This window comes from Nanorana parkeri, unplaced genomic scaffold (assembly GCF_000935625.1).
Source record: "Nanorana parkeri isolate BGI_ZX_2015 unplaced genomic scaffold, ASM93562v1 scaffold554, whole genome shotgun sequence".
Classification (NCBI taxonomy): domain Eukaryota; kingdom Metazoa; phylum Chordata; class Amphibia; order Anura; family Dicroglossidae; genus Nanorana; species Nanorana parkeri.
In genome coordinates this window covers 158,445-181,851 of record NW_017306822.1, presented here as the reverse complement: position 1 = coordinate 181,851, position 23,407 = coordinate 158,445, and the positions used below count along the sequence as shown (strand labels likewise).

Here is a 23,407-nt window from a genome sequence, read left to right as displayed (position 1 = left end):
TTGGGGGACTCCTATGGAGCGGAGGAAGAAGAGTTATAGGTAACACTGAAGATGCGCTGGGATAGGTAGGAGGTGAAGACAACAGAGTCTTTGAGGCCAAGGGATTGAAGTTTATTGAGAAGTACGTGGTCAACCATGTCAAAAGAAGCAAAAAGGTCCAGGAGCATGAGTACAGAGTAGTGGCTCTACTATATTTTCGGTATTGAATGACATATACCATTCATTGAAAATAATTAAAAGGAGAACTATGAGCTCATAGTTCGAGCCGACGTGTGACAATGAAACCCCCTCCCCTGTCCGATCCTCCAGTGCTGACTGGCGGAACGGATGGGGGAGGGGCGGGTACAGCTGGCTCTGCCTCTAAATAGGCAGAGCCAGCTGTCACTCACGCAGCTGGGTGGATCAGTATCGTCGGGATCCGTCCCGGCTGCGGCGTCTCAGTATACCGCAAGCTGTCGCTTGCGGTATACTGAGCTTTGGGTGGAGGGAGGATGCTAGTTTGTGTCCTCCCGTTACTCTTAGGAGAACTATGGGGAAAAGCCCTGACCCCATAGTTCTCCTTTAAGGTGATCAAAATTCATCAATGGAAACCAATTAAAACAAAGCGCCTGTTTTATACAAAAGGTAAAGGTTCTTGTCAGCCATAGCACCATTCAACTTTCAACTATAATTTTACATTATGAAGGGATTTTGGGGATCACATGACCCCTCTCTTGACATGTGTTCTTACAGTACAACTTTCTTTTCCAAATAAAGTTTTTATTGGTTTACAAATGTAGAATACATCTTCACATACATTTATACAGTACAACTTTCTAATGATGCAGTTGATAGGGGAAGACACCTAAGCTATAAGGGTTAGTCCACCTAAGACTGATATTCCTGTCTTGGGTGGCTTCTGGTTGTTGAATCCTTACTGTCACGTATTGTCTGTGGTCCTTACAGCTAAGATGTCAGGTCCATTTTACGTGACATCGAACTTCATAGGAAAAAGGTAGAGTTGTCAGAACCAAGTTGTCTGAGGTAGAGTTGTCAGAACCAAGAATTTCCAGGAGACATCTTCCTGCTGGAAGCCCTAAGTGATAACCGAAGATAGTAGGTGGTTCAACTATTCAGGGTTCTTGCTTTTTCTTTCTATTGTGACATGTCAGGAATTCATACATACATGTCAGTTGACAGACTCTTTCAGATGGCTACAGTTGAGAGCAGAACTTTGAATTGCATCCTGAGGCCTCTGATTCTGCTGGCCATCTAATTATACAGATGTTTCCTTGGTCTTTCCCTAATCTTTATGTTTTATCTATGGATAGGCATCTGTGTGGCCAAGCCATTAGATATTCAGGCCTTCAAGAGTTTCTTTGTTGACCTGAGGCTGCCCTATTCGGTAGTGAAGAATGAACAGGTTGGAATACGGGCCGTAATCTATAACTACGAAGAGGATGAGCTCAAGGTAAATGAAAAAATCGGGGAAATCCTGTTTAGGTTACAACTAATTTAAAGGATAAATACCCAAGTGAGATCTTCACATGCACCTTACACCAGACGTCAACAACGATAGTAAATGAAAAGACCCTACACCTTCTGTTTGTACATTGTAGCTTTTTTGCTGAGCAGGATGCACAGAGCTGGCTCCAGTTGTACTCTTTTCTTGCCAATGGGCCATAGAGGATATTAGCTGTCTTTACAGATCTTGGCCGAGTCTCCATTTTAAGGGTACATCCAGCCAAAACTTTTTTCCATTTTGGATAGAGTGGGAAAGGATTAGAGCCCCTTTCAGGTTTTACAGTTATCTACGGCGCTACTAGAGAGTGTTTTCCTCTAACGTAATGTCTTAGTGGCAAGGGTTTCAAGTGAGGGAAAATCTGAGGTGAGATCAGGTAGGACAGGAGGTTAAGATTAAGTCATGACCGAAGTTGCACTGCAATGGAATGCACAGCTTTGCGTTCCGAAGTGGGCGATAGAACTGTGGGTGGGAGATGCATTTGGGGTGCCATTTAAATGAATGGCAATTCACTGCACCTCCCACACCAGAACGTGGTACTGTATGTTAATCGAATGGGACTGTACGATTAACGCATTGTACTAGTATAATTAAATGGGCCTTTCTGACACACACATATACACTCCCCCAAAATTTTCTTAAATCCACCCAGTCTCCTACCTTATGAGAACTGGAGTGGATCCTCAGCTTGTGTTATGTAGGAGCTCCATCCATATGTCCATCTACTTGCGCAGCTCCCTTGCACACACTGTAGAGGTGCCAGGAGCCAGAATGTGACATCACTCCGGTCCAGGCACCTCTACAGGACACGCAAGGGAGCTGTAAGCAATCCACATATGGAGGGAGCTCCCTCGCGGCCATAGCCCTAGCCCACCCCACCTTAAGCTGACACTCAGCATTGGGCAACATATTAAAGGAGAACTATGGGGTCAGGGCTTTTCCCCATAGTTCTCCTTAGGGTAACGGGAGGACACAAACTAGCGTCTACCCGTTACCCTAGGCTCAGTATACCGCAAGCTACAGCTGAAGCCGAAGCCAGAGCGGATCCCGACATCGATGTCTGGATCCGCCCAGCTGCGTGAGTGACAGTTGGCTCTGCCTATCTAGAGGCAGAGCCAGCTGTACCCGCCCCCTCCCCCGTCCGTTCCGTCAGTCAGCGCTGGCGGATCGGAGCGGGGAGGGGGGAATCCAGCCCCTCCCCTTTCACGGCCCGAGAGCCGTGACAGGATCGAGAGGTGAGCGAACGCCGGTATGTGTTCGCTCACCTCCCGATCTACTGAGCCGACCGGTGACAGTCTCATTGTCACAGGTCGGCTATAACTATGAGGTGAGTGAAAAGCACCCACCTCATAGTTCTCCTTTAAGAATGGCTGCTCGGTGCAAGAACTGTGCTGGGGGAGGGCTGAGGAGCCTCTCACCTAGAAAAGTAGAAGGCATGTGGGGACCCACTGAAGACCCACTAGTTGAGAACCAAGGCTTTAGACCAGTGGTTCTCAACCCGTGTAACCTCGGGACCCACATGTTTCCTTCTTCTGATATTATTGCGCCGGCCCGAAAGTGAGGAAATAGTCCCCCACTCCCCGGGCCATACCACTTTATCTGAGAGCCCGGGGGAGGCTGGGAGAGAGGGGACAGTTTGACATGAGGTTCCACAGGCTGAACCACAAATTCCCCATCTCTATTCAGTCTCAGGCCGGTCTATTCAGACATGACGCCGCGACCCACTGCAGAGGGTGTCGCGACCCACTTTTGGGTAGCGACCCACGAGTTGAGAACCACTGCTTTAGACTATATAAGCTGAAAGTAGGAGCAGGTAGCAGACAACCGTAATCTAGAGCCAAGTACAAAGTCAGTGCAGGAGACGAGCATTAAGCAGCAACCAAAATCTGTCTAAATCATAACCAGAGGCAACTAGGAGTAACAACCACCTCTGACCAGAGACTCCCAAAATGTTTTGAGCCCACTTTAAGCACTACTGATTTGGCTAGATGTGTAGCTGCAGTATTACCAAGCTGCTGTGCTGAATATTGTTCATGCATATATCTTCCAGGTGCGAGTGACCCTGACTTACAGCCCAGAATTCTGCAGCCATTCCACACCCACAAGGGCGTATACCCAAGAGGTCAAAGTGCAACCACGGTCATCTTTCTCAGTCCCATTTGTCATCGTTCCTCTCAATACCGGCATGCATGATGTGGAAGTCAAGGTGGCAGTCCACAGATCATTCGTGTCAGACGGTGTCAGGAAAAAGCTGAAGGTCGTGGTGAGTAAAAAGGGTTTGATGCAAATTTTTACACATGATGTACAAGAGATTACAATAACTGCCTTGGACAAGGAGCCTGATATAAACTTACACTGGAGAATGGACATGTCAATCTGATTGGCTGCTATGACAGATGGTTCTTCCTCCAGATATTTCAGTAGCAACGCTAATATTTTTTCACCTGACTACAAAGCATGTTTGAAAAAGAATGTAGGCCAGAACTTCCATCTTAAAGTGGAACTGTACCTAGACTGTTAAACAGAACTTATCTGCAGAGAGACCACTGCTTCCAAGTGTCCTTCTCTCCAGCCTCCTCCCAAAGGGCACGAGTTTCTACTCAGCCTATGGCAGCTTTCTAAAGAAAATGAGCTGTGCACCTTTTGTTTTAAGGGTCTATTTAAAAAGAATTCACAGAGGCATTTGACATACGAATCTTTCTAAACATTCACTCTGTGCGAAAAGATGAAAAGAACAAATGTATTTAGATATATTTTCTTTTCAGATTGTGTATGTAATACTGCATTTTGGCCTCTAGATGGAGCTCAGGAGCATTGCAAGTAAATGCCTATTTCCTAAGTGAAAAAAAACAAACATTCTTAGATATTTTCTTTTAAAAGTAGAACTATGGGGTCAGTGTTTTTCCCCATAGTTCTCTTTAGGGTCACGGGAGGACATAAACTAGTGTCCTCCCGTGACCCAAAGCTCAGTATACCGCCGCAGCCGGGACGGATCCCAACATTATTGTCGAGAACCACCCAGCTGCGTGAGTGACAGCGGGCTCTGCCTATCTGGAGGCAGAGCCAGCTGTACCCGCCCCCTCCTCTATCCGTTCCTCCAGTCAGCGCGGGAGGATTGGAGCGGGGAGGGGTGGGTGAGATTAATCCCTGCAGAGAGCCGTGACCGACAGTCACAGCTCTCTTCATGGAGATGATCGAGAAGTGAGTGAGCGACGGTATGGGTTTGCTCACTTCCGAATCGATTGAGATGACGTGTGACAGTTTCATTGTCACACGTCGGCTCGAACTATGAGTGGTTTTCACTCACCTCATAGTTCTCCTTTAAGGTTGAATGTATGTAATGTAAAAATGCATTGTGGCCAATATTTGGAGCTCAGGAGCATAGGAAATATGTATTTCCTTAGATAAAAAACTCTGCTCACTCCGCTGCCCCTCCTACGTGCCTGGGACCAGCATTGTGGGTGTCAGCGGGTAGCATGGAGAGAGAGCAGTGAACGTCCATTTGCTGATCTCCTACCTGCTGAATGAAGCCAGAAACGACAATGCCATTATCACTTCTGGTTTCTGAGATGTCATTGCCCGCTAGAGAAGCCGAGGAAGAAGCTGACCAAGCATGATCTGTGCTTAATCAGCTTAGATATTTTTATTTTCAGGTTGAGTGTATGTAATGTAATACTGCATTTTGGCCACTAGATGGAGCAGAGAACAAATGCCTCGTGGGATTTGCAGTGTCACCACAGTTGGAGGGCCAGAGTTTGCGTACCCCTGTCTTAAAATGTCATTTGTTTTGTTTGGGACAGTTTCTGTCCGCTTTTACATGTCCCTTTTCGTTTCAGCCTGAAGGAGTTCGTAGAGTGGTTAACATACTGTCTGAAATACTAGAGCCAGAGACAAGAGGCAGAAGTAAGTGCCATAACATGAACCCATGGCAACAGAAAAAAACATGAAAGTGCAGTTTGGAGTGTATTTAAAATAAGCAACGCAGAGCTATTCATAAAAATATGACTTTTACATTCCTAACACATTTCAACAACTAGATGGAACAAAGGAGCATAGGAATTGTCAATGTAGGCGGTGTCAATAGGCGGTGTCAATGTAAAAGTCAGATTGTCCAAGAAGGAACTGCTCTGTGAAAGTTCTACACATACTGTACATCCTTAAAATGTGTTTCCGTTCTTGCAGTCAAATGTTGAGAACCCCCCACTGTTTGTTGTGTGGTCCCATTTACAAAGCATACCTATAAATGTTTAAAAAAAAAAAAAAAAAAAAAACACCTTACCTTGCTACCTGTCTGTTTGGTGCAGGAGTAGGCTTCTCTCACACTAAATGTGAATGTACATTTTGGGATTCCTGCTGCAGGAACCTAGGGCTTCTTATCCCAAATATGCTATATAGAAGTGGTCGCTGTCACCCCTTCATGTTAATGATCGAATGACAGCGGCTTAAAAATGGCAACTTAAAAATGGCAGAACGCTGGCACAGGCGGCTTTACACAGGAAGCAAGTCGGGTGGCTGTAAAGCCACCTGATGGCTTCCAGGGGCTGGTAAACGTGCTTCCCCCACCCCCCACTCGACACCCAATATTCATGGTCTTGCTTCCTGGGCTCCTCTGCCCCTCCTACGTGTCCTACGTGTCTGGGACTGGCATTGTGGGTGTCACTGGGTAGAGGGCACAGAGACCAAAAAACATCCGTTTGCTGATCTCTTCCTGCTGAAGGACACCATAAATGTCATAATTTCTGGTTACGGAGCCATCATTCCCCGGCAGAGAGGAGGAGAAAAGCTGCCCAGGTGACATTAGGGGTCTAATAGACCCCTAAGGTCTCCTTAAAGAGTACCCATCAACACTAAAGTGCTATCACTTAGTGTCAGGGCCCGGCCTTGGAATAGTATAGTGGATCACAGCTGCGGTTCCAACTGGGGGTGTAGTGCGGTTGTCAGGCTTAAATCCCTGGCGGCTCTCTCAATCATAAACGGAGAGTAGGGGATTAAGTCATCATGGACCGCTAAATGGTAATCGGTAATAACCTTCGATGTAGTAAAGAATATTAACCCAATCCCTGATGTTGGCAATCCTATCTGGAATTGAGGTATAAGCGAATGGTAAAGTCTCTATGACAGATAACAGCAAATCTCCCCTTCATACAGCATAACTGGGTATAGTATTGAAAGATGAGAGAGGTGATACTCAAAGTCTCCACCAGAGGGCAGCGTGTATGAGCCAAGACACTTGCAAGATAGATCTATAGATACTTGCAGTTTGCTGGTAGGTGCAATCAGATTCCTCCAAGAGAAGTCCAGTGGATGCTGGCTGCTGGGGAGCTGTTTCATCCGTGAGGAGAGGTTCGAGGCGGCTGGTGAGGTTCCTGTGGGGTGTAAGGGCTATGATCCCAATCATCGAACACCCCACAGCATCTTTGGCAAGTTTAAATAGCCCGCGGCCGTGACGTCACGCGGCCGTGGGCTACTTCCGCTTCCAGCGTGGAACGCATATTACTTCCGTCAAGGGGGAGGAGGAGAGCGGCGTTCACCGCGGCCGATGCGCCCCAGCCTGGAACGCAGTCGGGAGGAGCCAGGAACCCGAGGGATATTACACTTAGGGGGCTAAAAACACCCCCCAAAAAATGTAAAGTCCCCCATCATCGCATACAAACACATGCTAAATCAAACACACATTGGCTGTTTCTACGTACGAAAATGACAACTGCACCACACATGTTAGGTATCACCACATACTCCACAGTGAGAGCAATAGCTAGTGCCAATATTCATGGTTAACTCTGGACTGATGACCTGTATGGACTTTTAAAGCGTTGTCTATGGGCAATTTCAGGTACCATAGTTTTTCACCATTTCACGTGCGCCCACAATTTTTAAGCTTGGCATGTTTGGTATCCATTTACTGTGCACAACCTCATCTCTCATATTTTACACAAATTGGGTACTATATTGTGTTTTTGTGCACTAAAAGTCACAAGTGCAATGTAAAATTGCAAAAAGTCACAAGTGCAACATGCAACGTAAAATTTGTAACTGCTGCCATTTTATTCTATAGGGTCTCTGCTTTTAGAAAATATATAATGGGGGGGGGGGGGGGGTCTGACAGCGATTTTAATATAGGAATATTAAAGTGTAACTGCAACCAATACGGCTATTTCAGGCTATGTCTATTTCAATCTCTGCAGGGATGTCCCAATACCACTTTTTTAAGACCAAGTACAAGTACTTTCCCCTCATGCCGATACCAATTACCAATACTTTTTCTTAAAGGGACATGTGGCATTTTTTTCTAAAACAATACAGACTGATGATTTTAGGGCAGTTTCTCACCAGGGATAATATGGACGTCACCAGAACTGAATACATGTCCCCAAAGCCGAACACATGTCCCCCACAGCAGAACACATGTCCCTAAGGCAGAATAGTATTCTGCTATGGGGACACAAGTTTTTTGCTTTGGGAACATGTGTTCTGCGAATACATGTCCCCAAAGCAGAATTCCTCTCACCAGGCTGCGTGTCGATCTCACCGGGCGACGTGGACATCTGCAGTGGCTCTGCGGGCACTTGTAACGATTCCTGCGAGCTCTGTGGCGAGTGTTGGATCTCAGCTGCGGAGGTAAGTGGAAATGGTTCAGGAGGGAGGTTCACAGTAACACTTTAATTCAGTGAGTGCAGTCGGAACCCCTTACACATCATACACCATTTATCCTGGGAGCATTGAGTTGGATTTGTGTTGTATAGTCACACCCTCAATTATATAGCATTGGGGCCGTGTTGTGAATTGTAGTTCGATGCCTTAGTTACTTCACTAAGGACCGAACTAGTATATCTCATATGGTTGAGGAATTAACAGTCCAGGGTATATGGTGCAGCAGTGTTTGAGTAGAGAGCCAGTTATCTTCACTAAGCCCAATATGTGTTACATGCAGGTGACACCAACTATGGCTAAGCAGTAATAATGAAGCAGATAGCAGAAGAGCAGAGAGGATGCAAAATGAGACTTCCCCACAAGGTGGCAGTACCAACACTTCCCCTGCATATAGTATGGCAGTGATATACTTGCTGTTTGGTGAGAGTCCAGTCAGGGGAAGTGTATCTGTTCCTTGGTGCTGGAGGTAACTGGAGGCTGGATCAATCGATCAATGGTTCCAGAGGCGGTTCAAGAGGATCAAGGGTTCCAGAGGCTGGTCAAAAAGGGTCTCTGTTCAAGATGGGGTTCCTAATAGCTTGCTCGACGTACTATTTTGCTAGAATGTCGAGCAAGTGTTCAGCCTCAGTTTAAATAGGCAGAGGCAATTGTTGGGGGCGGAGCCGGAGACGAGACCCGACCCGAGCGTCTCCTAGCAACGGGACGCCGCCGGGCCTCGTCCGTCGCGTCACACTGCTTGTGAGAGGAGAGGAGGAGCGCTGCGGAACGGCCGCCCGTCGCCTAGCAACTAGACGCCGATGACGGAGCCGTCCCTGCGCTGGCCTCAGAGTCCGGAACAGCCTGCGTTCCTGACAGCACTCCACCTCACCGGTGATGTCAGGACCCGGTCTCCCCCACGACCAGTCTGGCCGACTCTCTGCGCTGCAGGGCCCTGCGACTTTCATCCATCTCCCGGCCCAGTCCTCCTCGCCAGTGTGCGGCGGGAACCCCCAGCTTCTAGCCCTGGGGCGGTATTTCCGCCCCAAGGGCTGTCCATGGCAGTGCCTGCGCCGGGACGGAGGAGATAAAGAACCGGACAGGCACAGCCATGGACAGCTATCTGCAGGTCTCCAGTAGGCTGCCGAGGTCCCCACAAGCGCGGGAACTCGGACGGCCGCTGTTGTTTGAAAATTTCAAGTGCTGTTATCGGCCTTAAGAATCAGGGCATTTTCACGAGTACAAGTACTCGTGAAAATGCCTGGTATCGGCCCCAATACCGATAATAGTATCGGTATCAGGACATCCCTAGTTGGAACCACTCTTAGGTTCAAATAACTTATTTAGGGGGACTTCTCTTGCTTCCTGTGAGGTCAACAGGGCAAGAAGCATAAATCTCCCTAAGACAACAATAAAAACCTGACACAGGAGCTAACTATTCTACACAATAAAAATATCGTCTGGTGTTGGGCTTGAAGGCTATTTTATACAACTGTTCGGCAGCAGAATGTACCGCTCATAATATGCCTGAGCTGCTATTGGCTCTGACTTTACCTCTTTGTTCTTTTAGGTGGAGAGCAGGTAATAAAGGTCCAAGCACTCAAGAACAAGAAGATTGCTCCAAAGTCTGAGGTTTTACTCCTCCTCAACATACAAGGTTAGATGTCTACCAACAAAGTATCCAGGAGCAAGTATTTTAAAGTGGCTCCGTCATGTGAGAAGTATTTAATTGTGACCTCTTTCTGAAAATGATAGAGGCCTACCTTTCATAGGCTTCAGTCACAGTCCTGCAAAACTGCTAAACCTATTTATCTCTATACTTGTGGGTTAGCAACTCAGACAGCATTGAATTCAAAGTATCCTTGTCCTCTGTGTGCAAGCAATGGTCTCTCTGCAGAGGTCCAAAACACCTACTGAGTTAAAGATAGAGCTTTCCAATCAGCAGTTTCTCACAATGTATATTAGTATCTGCAGCAGGTCAGATAGAGCCCACCTTGTTTCCTTGCTGGGGGACATCCAAGTGATTTAGCTTTTCCTCACTGTCCTTAGTCCCTTACATTTATTGGATTTCATTTCTTTCATTCATGGAAGCTCAGTATTGCAAGTGGAAGTTACCTAGGTTGGTCTGTATCCAAATACAGTTGAGGAACACCCACTCCTTCAGACTAACATCAACCCATCAAGGCATTTCGTTTTTTGAATAACTCCTCTAAAGATCCAGTTCAGGGCTTGTAGTAGGGCTGAGGGATCTAGAGTTATCAGGAAGCTATGTACTGTTGGCCTGTTCCACCAGCCATGATCTGCGTGCATTACATAGAGAAGCAGAGAAGCACAGAAACCCAGTGATGACATTGCTGGTTCTAAAATAAGGTCACACATTTTTCCAATTAAATACAATACAATTAGAAAAATGTGTAAATAAAGAAATACCTCGCTTCACGAACGCTTCCAATTCGGTTCGCAAAAAGAAAGTTCGGCAAAATTTTGCTTCCGTTCGTGAACTCCACATCGTTTGTGAACGGTGAAAAACATGCTACAGCCGTCTTCCCCGCTGCGACACGTGGTCGTGGCTTCCTCTAGTCGCACAGACCGGTGCACACTTGCTGTGAAGCTTTTTTGTGTGCTTTTTAGCACATACAGTAGTGTACAGTATTGGTCGGTTCGCGACCAATTCAGTTCGCAACCAGAATCATGGAACTAATTACGTTTGTGAACCGAGGTACCACTGTATTGGGTCAAAGTGGTTTGAATCTAATGCAAAAAAATTATAAATAGACTCTTAAGTGTTAGGGGGCATTAACAGGCTAACAATTATGTTTTAGGATGGAAATTTAAATATTAAGGCCTCCCTTAAGTGGTTAGGTGAGGTGTTAAAGGGCATTAAGTATCATAGGGCAGAAAGCAGTTTTTGGGAGGGTTCAGTGTTAAGGGCTGATTTAAAGGAGAATTATGAGGCAAGTGATTTTCACTCAGCCTCATAATCTGAGCCGACCTGTGACAATGAAACTGTCACATGTCGGCTCAGTAGATGGGGAAGTGAGCGAACACATAACGGCGCTCGCTCACTTCTCGATCCTGTTACGGCAGAGAGCCGTGACTGTCACTCACAGCTCCCTGCAGGGATTCCCCCCTCCCCTGTCCAATCCTCCAGAGCTGACTGGAGGAACAGACTGAGGAGACGGTGGTTACAGCTGGCTCTGCCTCTAGATAGGCAGAGCCGGCTGTCACTCACGCAGCTGGGTGGATCCAGACAGCATTGTCGGGATCCGTTCCGGCTGCAATGTCTCAGTATACCGCGAGCTGTACCTCACGGTATACTGAGCTTTGGGTGACGGTAGGACGCTAGTTTGTGTCCTCCCGTTACTCTTAGGCAGTGGCGACTCTAGGAACAATATATAGGGGGGGGCACATAAGATACCACAGTCAAATTTGGGGGGTGCACTAATAATTTTCATTGCATGTCGCAACCGCTGGGCGCCGAGAGCCGATTTAATTACGGATGGCATCTGTGCCCTGCGGTTCCGACATGTAGTCCAACGCCACCCACAGTCCTGAAAGTCCAAATTGCAACCCCCCTTACCTTTATCGCAGGGTTCTCCTCCCCAGAGGTTGCTTTTGTTTAAGTTGTGTGGCTGTGCGTGGCTCCATACCGTCTGCAATCGGCTGAAATCCGCCGTACATCGGCTTGCTTCGTGTGGCTTCGGATCATCCGAACATGCTCAGCATGTTTGGCTGACCCGAAGTGCAGAAGGAGTTCGACTCAGCCGATCCTACATCTGGATCGGCTAAGCCGAACCTCTGACAGGCTTCACACTGCTGTTCGGGCTATTCTGAAAGATCTTATTTTTTTTTAACTTTTCTTTTTTATACTTCATTACTGGGAGCAATAGACAGCATTCTATTGGATATTTCAAATTGCAATAGCCTGCTGTCAATCAGCAGAGGAGGGTCCTGAAGTTTTCAATCAGGTCCACCACTGTTGATTGACAGCTGGCAGTGGGCGGGTGCAATAGGCAGCCTGTTATTGGCTACTGCAATTTAAAAGAGCCAATAGCAGGCTGGCTATTGCGGTCAGCTGCTGCAGTAAAGACTGGAGGGGGAGAGCTCACAGACTGTCGGAGGGTTCTCCTTACAGGCTGTAATCTGCAATCTATCACTCACTGCAACCGATTACAGTCTTTAGGGAGAAACCGCTGACAGTCTGTGAGGCTGCAGCGAGGAGAATCCCTGTCCCAGCAGATAACTGTGTGATAACCGGCCCGGGCACAGTTATCTGCTGGGACAGGGATTTCATTTATCTTGCCTTGCGCTAGCGCCGGGACTGCCGCCACTGTTAGCGGGGGGGCACACGGGGGGGCAAGTGATAGCCTGGCCCCCATGTAGCGACGCCACTGCTCTTAGGAGAAGTATAGGGATAAGCACTGACACCATAATTCTCCTTTAAGGGGTTAGGTTGGGAGACATGACTGTTAACGTTAGGGGAGCAGCATGTGTATTTTTTGTCCTTTTCTCCAGAACCTCACATTAAAACTGCTAGAAACTGCTCCAGACTCTCTGAGCCAAGAACATATGTATTGAAGGCAGTGGTGTATTTAGGTTTTGTGCTGCCCTAGGCAAGCTTAGACTTGGGCGCCCCCCCATCTAAATTTGCCCCAACCCTACCTGTTTAAAACATTTTGCATAACCTGTTAGAAGCTGGATACAGCGAGTGTCTGTTTAAATAGTAACATGTGGGCGCTAAGCCTATCATACAGAACTGACTGGCTGGGCAGGCATCAGCCTGGCAGAGCAGTATACATTTGTTGTCAGGGCAGCACAGGGATCAGGAGTATGTAACAGAGTGCAGAGGTTGATGAACAGTGTAGACGGGCGCCATTATTCTGGTGGTCAGTGTGAAGAATGCTCCTTACATGGCTGGTCAGTGGAAAGTGAAAAACGTGCGTTTTATTGCATATTGTATATCTACTGCTAGCAAGCGGTGTATATATAGATCAGCTAGCAAGCAGAAGATATATGCAAAAACATTAAAAAAGTTACTAAAAGGTAAAAACTTACCTGTGTCTCCGCCGGGCGGTCCCGTTCGAAGATTTAAAGATTCTCAGGCAGCCGCAAGGGATGATGGGGCTGGCGCATGCGCAGTAGAGATCTTCGGCCAGGAGAAGAGAGACACATGGTAAGTCAATGCACACGGAGAGACACCGTGGTAGAAAGAAGACACATACTGTATGTGAGAAGTAGAAACTGCCCATCTCTCCCAGAACCTCGGGACAATCCCTAGGCTTCTATGAACCCCTGAGGGCTTGTTCACACAAATTGTATTGCAATCCAGAGCGGGAGCTGCTGGAACGCATGGCAATCGCTTACAAAACGCCCCCCTTCATTCTGTGGTAGCGGTGCATTGAAGTCAATGGCACTGTAGCCACGCCCCCCTGCCCGTAGTTTGATCGGACGCGTGGTAAAACATTTCCTGCGTTCCATTGCACTGCAAACGCAAAAAATAGAGCATGCAGTATTTTTTGCATTTGCAGTGAAAAGGAACGCAGGAAGTGTTGTGCCATGCGTCTGAACGCACTGTGGTGGGAGGGAGCGTGGCTGCAGTTACATTGACTTCAATGCATCGCCACGCCCCCTCCCGCCCCAGAACGCAGGGGGAAGTTTGTGAGCAATTGCGGTGCGTTCCAGCAGCTCCTGCTCTGGGACGCAACGCAATTGGTGTGAACAAGTCCTCAGGGGGAAAAGTATCCACATACTGACCAGCACTGTCTACCTCCATTCCTCTCTAAAAAAGGAAGAGGCCATGTCACATTTCCCATACACAGACATCTCAACTCTCCCGGACGCTCCGGGAGTCTCCCGCTATTAGATAGCGGCTCCCGGCCGCTTTTATTCTGATGACTGCGACTGTCAGAATACTAAAAAAAAAAATCAGAAAAGAAACCCTGCAGACAGCAAAGAAGCTATTGCTTCCTGTGCGATCTGCCATCATTTCAGGGGGGTGCTCTCTCCCAGCCCCCCCTAACCCCCCCTCCGCGGATGGGGGGGGGAGAGGGCACCCCCCTGAAATGAGAGGGACACCTCCCTGAAATTGCTTCTTTCAGGTTGGGATCCCTGCATACAACAGTACAACATTGAACGCTGCTCTGCCTGAACCCACTCCATGTGATTCTCACACATGAAGCAAACTCAGTACTGTGCTCACCCCCCGTCGATCCACTTACCTTACAGGTGACCCCTCTGAACTGTGCTCCCTCCAAGTTTCCCTGTGTGCAGAGCGGGGCAGCCATCTGTCACAAAGTCCCGCCGCTGACGAGAACTCCCGCCGCTGACGAGAACTCCCGCCGCTGACTAGAACTTGTGCCGCCTCCTCCCATCACCGCGTCACTTACTCCGATCACAGAGCCGCTCTTCCCTCACTGCAGCATGATCGGTATTGTGGCCGGCTGCAGTGAAGCAGTGATCGCTTCTCTACTGGGCTCACCCCTCCCGTCATCTGTGCCCGGCACCGCCCTCCCCCCCCCCTCTCCTCCACAAGCAGGCTCCGTGCGTGACACGGAGCTTTTACGCTGTGAGACAGACTTTCACAGTACAAGGCGTTTGCCTAGGGCCGCCCCCCTGGAAAGTGCCGCCCTAGGCAAACGCCTTGTTTGCCTCTCGGTAAATACGCCCCTGATTGAAGGTATTGAAGGGAATTTGAGGGACATAGAGCTGTTATCTGTTGTATCTGATGGGACTTTGTGGGTTTTGTGACAGTAGCGGTAAGTAAGGAACCCCAAAGTGGAAGCAACCCCTCCAACATCTTGTAAAAAAAAATTGTGAACCTTTAAACCAGAGGTTCTCAACTTGTGTGACCTCGGGACCCACATTTGACCTCGATCATTAAGTCACAACTCAAGGCGCACTGCAATGGAACATACGGCATTGCGGTACCGTGCGTTCCAGTCCAGGTGATCGAACTATTGGTGTGAGGTACATTTGGGGTGCCATTCAAATGAATGGCAATGCAACCCACTTCCTCCCCAAAACGCATGGTAGGTGTGATTGCATGGTACAGTACGTTAATCGAATGGGACTGTGCGATTAACGCATTGTACTGGTGTGAATGGGCCCTCAAAAACACTGACAGACACACAAAACCACAGACATATTTATGTTTCTTTTTTTTTAAGATCCATCCAGTCTCCCTACCTTACAAAAACTTGTACAGCTTCCATGCACAACCGTAGAGGTTCCGGGAGCCATAATGTGATGTAACTCCAGGGCATGCAAGGGAGCTGTAAGTAATGCACATATAGATGGAGCTTCCTCGCGGCCATAGCCCCAGCCAACCCCACCTCACATTGACACTCGGCAACAGGCAGCATATTTTGAATGGCTGCTTGGTGTGAGAGCTGACAGTGCTGTGCTAAGTGGAGGCTAAGGAGCATCTAACCTAGAAAAGTGGAAGGCACATGGCCACCCACAGGACACGAGGTCACGATCCACTTTTGGGTCACAACCCACCACTTGAGAACCAAGGCTTTAAACCACAGCTCCCAATAGCATGGATCCCAACCCAAAACTCCAACGATGTGTGGTCAAGTTTTTTATTGCTAAGTCACATCCCTGGAGGAACCCAGAATCATGACTGGTTTGCCAGAAGTGGAAGAGTTAGGAAATCCATAATGCAATAGTTGCAGTGTCCTCCAGCAGTTGAGATATAACACTGGTAAACTTGGATCATACTGAATAATGGCGACCATAGCAAAAGCAAGTAAAAATGATTTATCCAATGTGTCTTTCCTCTTATTTTAGGATCTCCAGTTGCTGATTTTGTAGAAAAATCCATTGATGGTGCTGATCTGAATCATATGATCATAGTACCAGCTGGTTGTGCTGAGCAAAATATGATGGGGTTGGCACCACTCGTCATCACCACCCATTTCCTGGACAAAACTAACCAGTGGGAAAGAGTTGGACTTCACCGTAGAGCAGATGCCCTACAAAAAATGCAGACAGGTAAAGCAACTGAGCCATCTGCTGGCACATATATAAAACCCTCTTATTCGTTTACTTATGTGTTTTTTGACACAAGACCAATTTTCATATAGACACCATAATTGAAGTCTATCTTCATACTGAGCTTATGAGGAAGGTTGAAATCAAGCTTAGTGAGGTGGTGTCTGCATTGTCAGCTGAGGGGTGGGATAGGAAGATACATGGTTAAAAACCCTGCTACCTCCTTCCATTGTAGGACACCACCATCCACACTCCAACTTCTATGCCTGCAAGGAACACCGGCTCCCAAAAGGCCATCCAGTTGGGTCCATTCTTTGTGCTGTATACAGTACAAGTACCCAACTACTGTATATTTATATTTTGGTATCGTACTTGTTTAAGTGTTACTTTTTTTTACAATACAGTTACTCTTGAATTGATAGCAGCGTTTGCTCCAATATTTTGTAAAAAAACCTCTGTGATCAGCATTTTTAAAGGAACCTGTGCTTTGCTCATGCATTGTGAAGCCAAGGGTCCCAAATTAAGTCTCACGTGTTTCAACACAATATATCCAAAAGGTGGAGGACAGCTGATCATAACACCATTATGAACATGTTGGGCATCCCATTCCAACATCATGGCCAAAGTGGTATATAATATTTTGGCCTAAAAGCCTCTACTCTTCTAGAAAGGCTCTCCACAAAATTACAAAGTGTGTGTGGGAATTTGTTCCCATTGAGTCAAGATCAGGTACTGATGTTGGAGCAGCATACCTGGTTCACAGTCAGTGTTCCAATTCTTCCCAAAGGTGTTCAGCAGGGTCCATATCAGGGCTCTGTGCAGGATATTCGAGTCCCTCCATACCAAACTGGCTTAACCATGTCTTTATGGAACTGGCTTTGGACACGTAGGTACTGTCATGCTGAACAAAAAACGAGCTTCCCCAAGCTGTACTAAAAAGCCCACATGTTATGCTTTGTGACAGAATTTGCTAAAAACAAAAATTACGTAATGCCTTTTCACTCACGGAAAATGTGGCTTCCTGTCCTCACAGTGCCATAATCTGTACTGGCGCAGCAGAGTAGTAGCCACATTTTTCAGCACCCTCTCACAGACTTGTATTGCAGATGAAATACACTGAGTGGCCAGATTATTATGACCACCTGACGTTTGTAGGCAAATTAGCTATAATTTTGCGCAGAAGTTGCTAGAGGGCCAGACCATTATAAATAGGGAAGCAGGTTGTTTACCACGACAGTAGAAGTGATTTTTTTCTGAAGATACGGGGAAACAACGCGATTTAACAGCCTTTGAACGTGGGATGATTGTTGGCGCTCGGAGCCATGGAGCGAGTATCAGCAAAACAGCAGAATTCGTTAAATGTTCAAGAGCAGCTGTTGTTAAAGTGTTTAAAGACTGGACTGTCAGCCGAAAATCTGGGTCTGAACGTGCGAATTGTGGCCGTCAGCGACTAGTCAATGTTAGGGCAGAACGGAGAGTGGCAAGACTGGTACAAGACAACAGAAGGGCAACAGTGCATCAAATTACTGCAGATCTTAATCAGGGATCCTCTCAAATGATCTCTGAACGCACTGTTCGCCGTACACTGCATCGTATGGGATATGGAAGCCGAAGGCCTGTTCGAACACCTTTGCTGTCTGCAGTTAACAAGATAAAACGTCTCCAATTCGCACAGGAACACAAGGATTGGACAGTCAAGCATTGGAAAAAAGTCATGTGGTCCGATGAATCACGTTTCCAGTTGCATCATGCAGATGGCAGAGTGAGAATTTGGTGGAAACAGCATGAAAGCATGCACCCCACATGCATTAGTACAACCCTTCAAGCTGGTGGGGGCAGTGTTATGGTTTGGGGCATGCTTTCCTGGCATGATTTGGGCCCCTTAATTCATGTGGAACAACGTCTGAATAGCACAACATACCAAAGTATCGTTGCTGATCAAGTTCATTCTATCATGTTGATGGCGTATCCCAATGGAGATGGCTTCTTCCAACAAGACAATGCGCCACGCCACGGTGCTCGTATTGTGCAGGAATGGTTTCAAGAACATGAGGGAGATTTTACCTTGCTTAGGTGGCCCCCACAATCACCACATTTCAATCCAATTGAGCATTTGTGGGACGAAGTTGAAAGAGCCATCAGGCAGCTGGTTCCACAACCATCAAATCTCACAGAACTGGACAGTGCTATTCATCAGGCATGGTGTCAGATTCCTTGCATCACCTTTCACCATCTCGTGGAGTCAATGCCAAGAAGATTTGCTGCATTTTTGAAGGCAAAAGGTGGCCCAACGAAGTACTGATGTGGTGGTCATAATAATCTGGCCACTCAGTGTATAGTAAAAAGTTGAGTACACTGAGTGTAACTCTGCTGCCTTGTTGATTACTGCCCACTAGCAGTTGTAGCAGCAAAATATCCTGTTGAGAAGACCAGTCACCCCAGGCATTTAGCTGGGCACAGGTGACCAGATTTCTTAATATCCGCCGGCGCCTAGCACTGCAGGGTGCATCTGCATCATGTAGGGTGCACTGCAAACTCCTCTTGCCTGTGTCCTTGGAAGTCAAGCATTAGGGCACGAGAAGATGATGTCAAATGGACTTCAGTGAATGATTTCTACAGACAGAAGAAAGGTAAGTGAAAAAAGGTCCCCAACCCATCTGGAGCCAAGGGGAAGCTCCAGATGGGCTGGGGACCATTGTCAGAATAATTGAGACTTGCCTGGAGATGGAAAGAAAGGAAACAAGCACAGATAACACACACAGGCATGAAACTCACATACAGATATACACTATATTGCCAAAAGTATTGGGACACCGGCCTTTACACACAAATTAACTTTAATGGCATCCCAGTGGTAGTCTGCAGGGTTCAATATTGAGTTGGCTCCGCCCTTTGCAGCTATAACAGCTTCAACTCTTCTGGGAAGGCGTCCACAAGGTTTAGGATTGTGTCAATGGGAATGTTTGACTATTCTTCCAGAAGCGCATTTGTGAGGTCAGGTTCTGATGTTGGAACAGAAGGCCGGACTCGCAGTCTCCGGTCCAATTCATCCCAAAGGTGTTATATCGGGTTGAGGTCAGGACAAGCCAGTCAAGTTCCTACACCCCAAACTCGCTTATCCATGTCTTTATGGCTTTGTGCACTGGTGCGCAGTCATGTTGGAACAGAAAGGGGCTTTCTCCAAACTGTTCCCACAAAATTAGGAGCATGAAATTGTCCAAAATGTCTTGGTATGCTGATGCCTTAAGAGTTCCCTTAACTGGAACTAAGGGGCCAAGCCCAACCCCTGAAAAACAACCCCACACCATAATCCCCCTCCACCAAACTTTACACTTGGCACAATGCAGTAAGGCAAGTACCGTTCTCCTGGCAACCGCCAAACCCAGACACGTCCATCAGATTGCCAAACAGAGAAGCGTAATTCGTCACTCCAGAGAGTATGTCTCCACTTCTCTAGAGTCCAGTGGCGGTGTGCTTTACACAACTGTGAAGGCTTGGATGCAGCTGCTCGGCCATGGAAACCCATTCCATGAAACTCTCTACGCACTGTTGTTGTGCCAATCTGAAGGCCACACGAAGTTTGGAGGTCTGTAGCTATTGACTCTGCAGACAGTTGGCGACTTCTCCGCACTGTGCGCTTCAGCATGCGCTGACCCCGTGGCTGAGTTGCTGTTGTTCCCAGTTGCTTCCACAAATAATACCACTAACAGGTGACCGCGGAATATTTAGCAGCATGGAAATGTCATGGATGGAAATATTGCACAGGTGACAACCTATCACGGTACCATGCTTGAATCCACTGAGCTTCTGAGAGCGACCCATTCTTTCACAAATGTTTGTAGAAGCATCTGCATGCCGAGGTGCGTGATTTTATACACCTGTGGCCATAGAGGTGATTGGAACAACTGAATCCAATGATTTGGAGGGGTGTCCCAATATTTATGGCAATATAGTGTATATTAAATACAATTTTACACACTAATGTAATATTTCTCATAATATCATATAAATAATTTTCCTGATTTTCCTGATTTCCATATTTTCCAATTCACTTTAGGTTATGCCACTCAGATAAACCACCGTGCCAAAGATGGCTCTGGATCATATAACGCTTTCCCGAAGTCAACCAGTGGAACATGGTAATTACAAGCTTATTGTACCTAGTAAGTTAGAAAGGCATTAACCTACGTAGATAACAATATTACCGACTTACCATTCTTTAGAAAAGAGAGACTCTTGACAAAAGATGAATTCACAGGACTGCTCTAACATTAAATAAGGTGTGGTTATTGGTCTGTTGGCCTGGCTGAGCTAACATGGCCTGCTCGCTTTCAGTTAAAGTGTATGTCCCACCAATTTATTTTCCCTTAGTTTTGGAGAAGGTTTGGAACCTCTGTCAGATTTTTACCATTGCAAGACTATCAAACCATGCCACACAGTCTTCTATGAACAGTCAGCGCTGGAGGAACAGAGAGGAGAGGGGGGAATCCCTGCTGGGAGTGATGACTGACAGTCACTGCTCTCTGCAGGGAGAAGTTCAGGAAATTAGTGATCAGCGGTATGTGATCGTTCGGTTTCCATCAATAGAGCTAATGGTTTACAGCTGCAGTGCCACACATCAGCTTTATTATTATTATGGATATGAGTGTACTTCACTCTCCCCACAATTCTCCTTTAAACCTTTGCACAATAATCCCAGTCCCTTTTATATAAAATTGTCATGTCTATTGTGTTTTGCATTGCAGGCTTACAGCATACATTGTCAAAATCTTCTCCTTGGCTAAAGAAGTTATCCACATTGATGATGCAATTCTGTGTAGCTCTGTTAGATGGTTGGTACTTTCCATGCAAAAACCAGATGGGATGTTCCAAGAAAATTTTTCTATAGGTTACCAGTACACAAGGGTAAGGTCATCACACACTATCAAATAAAGTTTATAGTTTTGAATGGTATGGATGACAAATAACATAATGGTGGAAGACTGATGTCATATGGGCGACACTGATGGGTCTGGGTCAGTAAGAGACTTGTCAGTCTATATGAAATTGTTCCCTTGTTAGTAGGGTTGCACAGATACCAAGTACAGTACTCGGTACAAGTACAAGTACCGATACTTTTGAGCTCCAAGACTACACTAGAGAAAAATTCAAAAATTAGGAGGCCGCTGTCATTTGTAAGGAGCACACGGAGCTCCTGGGATTTGTACATCTCTGTTTTATTGTATGATTTTGTTTTTATAAATATAAATAAAGGGATGCACAGATACCCATTTTGCGAGTACGGGTACTGGTACTTGCCGAGTACTTACAAGTACGAGTACTGATACATTTTTGTTTAGTGTCATGTGACAGTTTTTCTAAAACAATACAGACTAATGATTTCAAGACAGTGGTGGAGTGCCAGAGCTAGGTCCAGCTGCAACCGCTGCAACCCTGGTAGTTCTCATGAAAATGCCAAGTATCTGCACTGGTACTCGAAAAGTATCTGTGCAACCCTACTTGTTAGTCATGCCAGAGAGGGGGGCCCTCCATTGCTGCCTGCTTGCTTTGGAAACAGTCGGGGCTGTACCACAGACATTCATCCCTCCTCAGTCATCTCTCCCCCTATCACTGGCACATATCCCTCTCCTGCCAACTCATCTACAGCTGACATACATGCCCCTTTCCATCCTTCCTCCACTTACAGCTCATCCCATCTTGGCTGTCTCACCCTTGCTCACAAATCACTGCATCCCAGCCACCTCATCCTCCATCTACATTTCATCCCTCTTTCCTAATCCCATCCATGCTCACCGCTTCTTGACTACCTCATCTTCCTGTTACAAATTATCCCTCCCTGGCCACTTCACTTTACCTCCACCACCACTCACAATGCTTACCTTACACCTGTTTACAATATATCCCACCCCGGCTAACTCATCTCCTCCCCACCCAGTTTACAGCGCATCCCTTATGCCTGAATTGACCATTAATCTTCAGATTCTGCCTTGACCAAGACCGCTCTAGCATCTCTCCTGCTTGTTGTCAGCTGTTGCTGAGAGGTAGATGGTTTACCAGACTCTGCCAATATGTTACATGTACACTGCTGACTTTTCAACTTGGGAGTTACACATTAAAGCTGAGGAATCATTATAATGCTATGCATTTGTCCTCCTATCTCATAGGGTGGACTTGCCGGTTCCTCGGATCCTGATGTCGCTATCACAGCCTTTGTCACCGTTGCTTTGCTGGAGAGTCAGAAATACTGTAAACATGTCAGCGTAAGTGGATGATACTGGAGCAATCTTTATACCAGTGAACTATGGTCAAATACCTCCTAACTGTATATACAAAATCCTCATATCTTGCTATTACCTCTATGTTCACCATCTAGAATCTGCAGTCAAGCATTGACAAGGCGGTGCAGTACATAACAGAGCATTATGGAAAACTGACCAGACCACATTCAATTGCAATAACTTCCTATGCATTGGCTCGGGCTAGGAAGCTACATGATTCGACTAAATTGATGTCTGTGGCAACAGGTAATAAAATATCTTCAAAAGCATCGTTTTTTTTTAAAGTTTATAGAAATTATCAGGCATTAAATATTAACTGTTGTTGTTTTCCTTGATGGAGTCTGAATGTGTCCTGATCTGTCTTGAGAACTTCTATACATCTTTGCCTACACTCTCGCTTAAAGTGGACCTGCTGTCTTATTTGGAACCTCTAGAGCAGGGGTCTCAAACTCAATTTAGTTGGGGGCCACTGGACACATTTTTTAGTCCCGTGGGGGCTGCTACTATATACGGTACAAGTGTTAATGTGTGCATGTTACAAACGGCAACTGTCACCCATTCAAATGAATGATCGGGTGACAGCTGCTGCATGTAAACGCCTGCACACCGCATGTAATCATATGTGAAAGGATTACATGTAGTTAGGAATCTGTCACTATCCCTGGTTACACAATTGTGTATCCAGAGATAGTGATTGTTTTTGTAGCTGCATGTAATCATATCACATACAATTACATGCGGTATGCAGGCGTGTACATGCAGCGGCTGTCACCCGATCATTAACTTGAATGGGATTCCTGCTGCAGGAAAACGCAAGTTTGTGACACAGCAATCCCTAATCGCACCTGAAATATAGATGGGAATGGGGCCTAATATACACACAGAAAAATACAACCCCCCACACTAATACACCCCCCCGCACAAATAAAAAAATACACTCCCTCACAAACATAATACACTTCACCCCCCCCTTCTAAGCCCCCCCGCACACATTTGATACACTGCC

At 46.6% G+C, this 23,407-nt stretch overlaps 1 protein-coding gene across 1 annotated transcript in view; it reads left to right on the top strand.

The window, feature by feature from the left end:
- Positions 1-23,407, top strand: part of LOC108791482 (complement C3-like) — an 80,978-nt gene that overhangs the window by 37,366 nt on the left and 20,205 nt on the right. Inside the window, 12 exon segments of the mRNA XM_018561985.1 lie at positions 1,311-1,450; positions 3,552-3,764; positions 5,338-5,404; positions 9,699-9,785; positions 15,920-16,123; positions 16,216-16,280; positions 16,359-16,451; positions 18,684-18,753; positions 20,181-20,262; positions 20,869-21,028; positions 22,288-22,383; positions 22,497-22,647. Of these exon segments, the coding sequence (XP_018417487.1) occupies positions 1,311-1,450; positions 3,552-3,764; positions 5,338-5,404; positions 9,699-9,785; positions 15,920-16,123; positions 16,216-16,280; positions 16,359-16,451; positions 18,684-18,753; positions 20,181-20,262; positions 20,869-21,028; positions 22,288-22,383; positions 22,497-22,647 (1,428 nt within the window).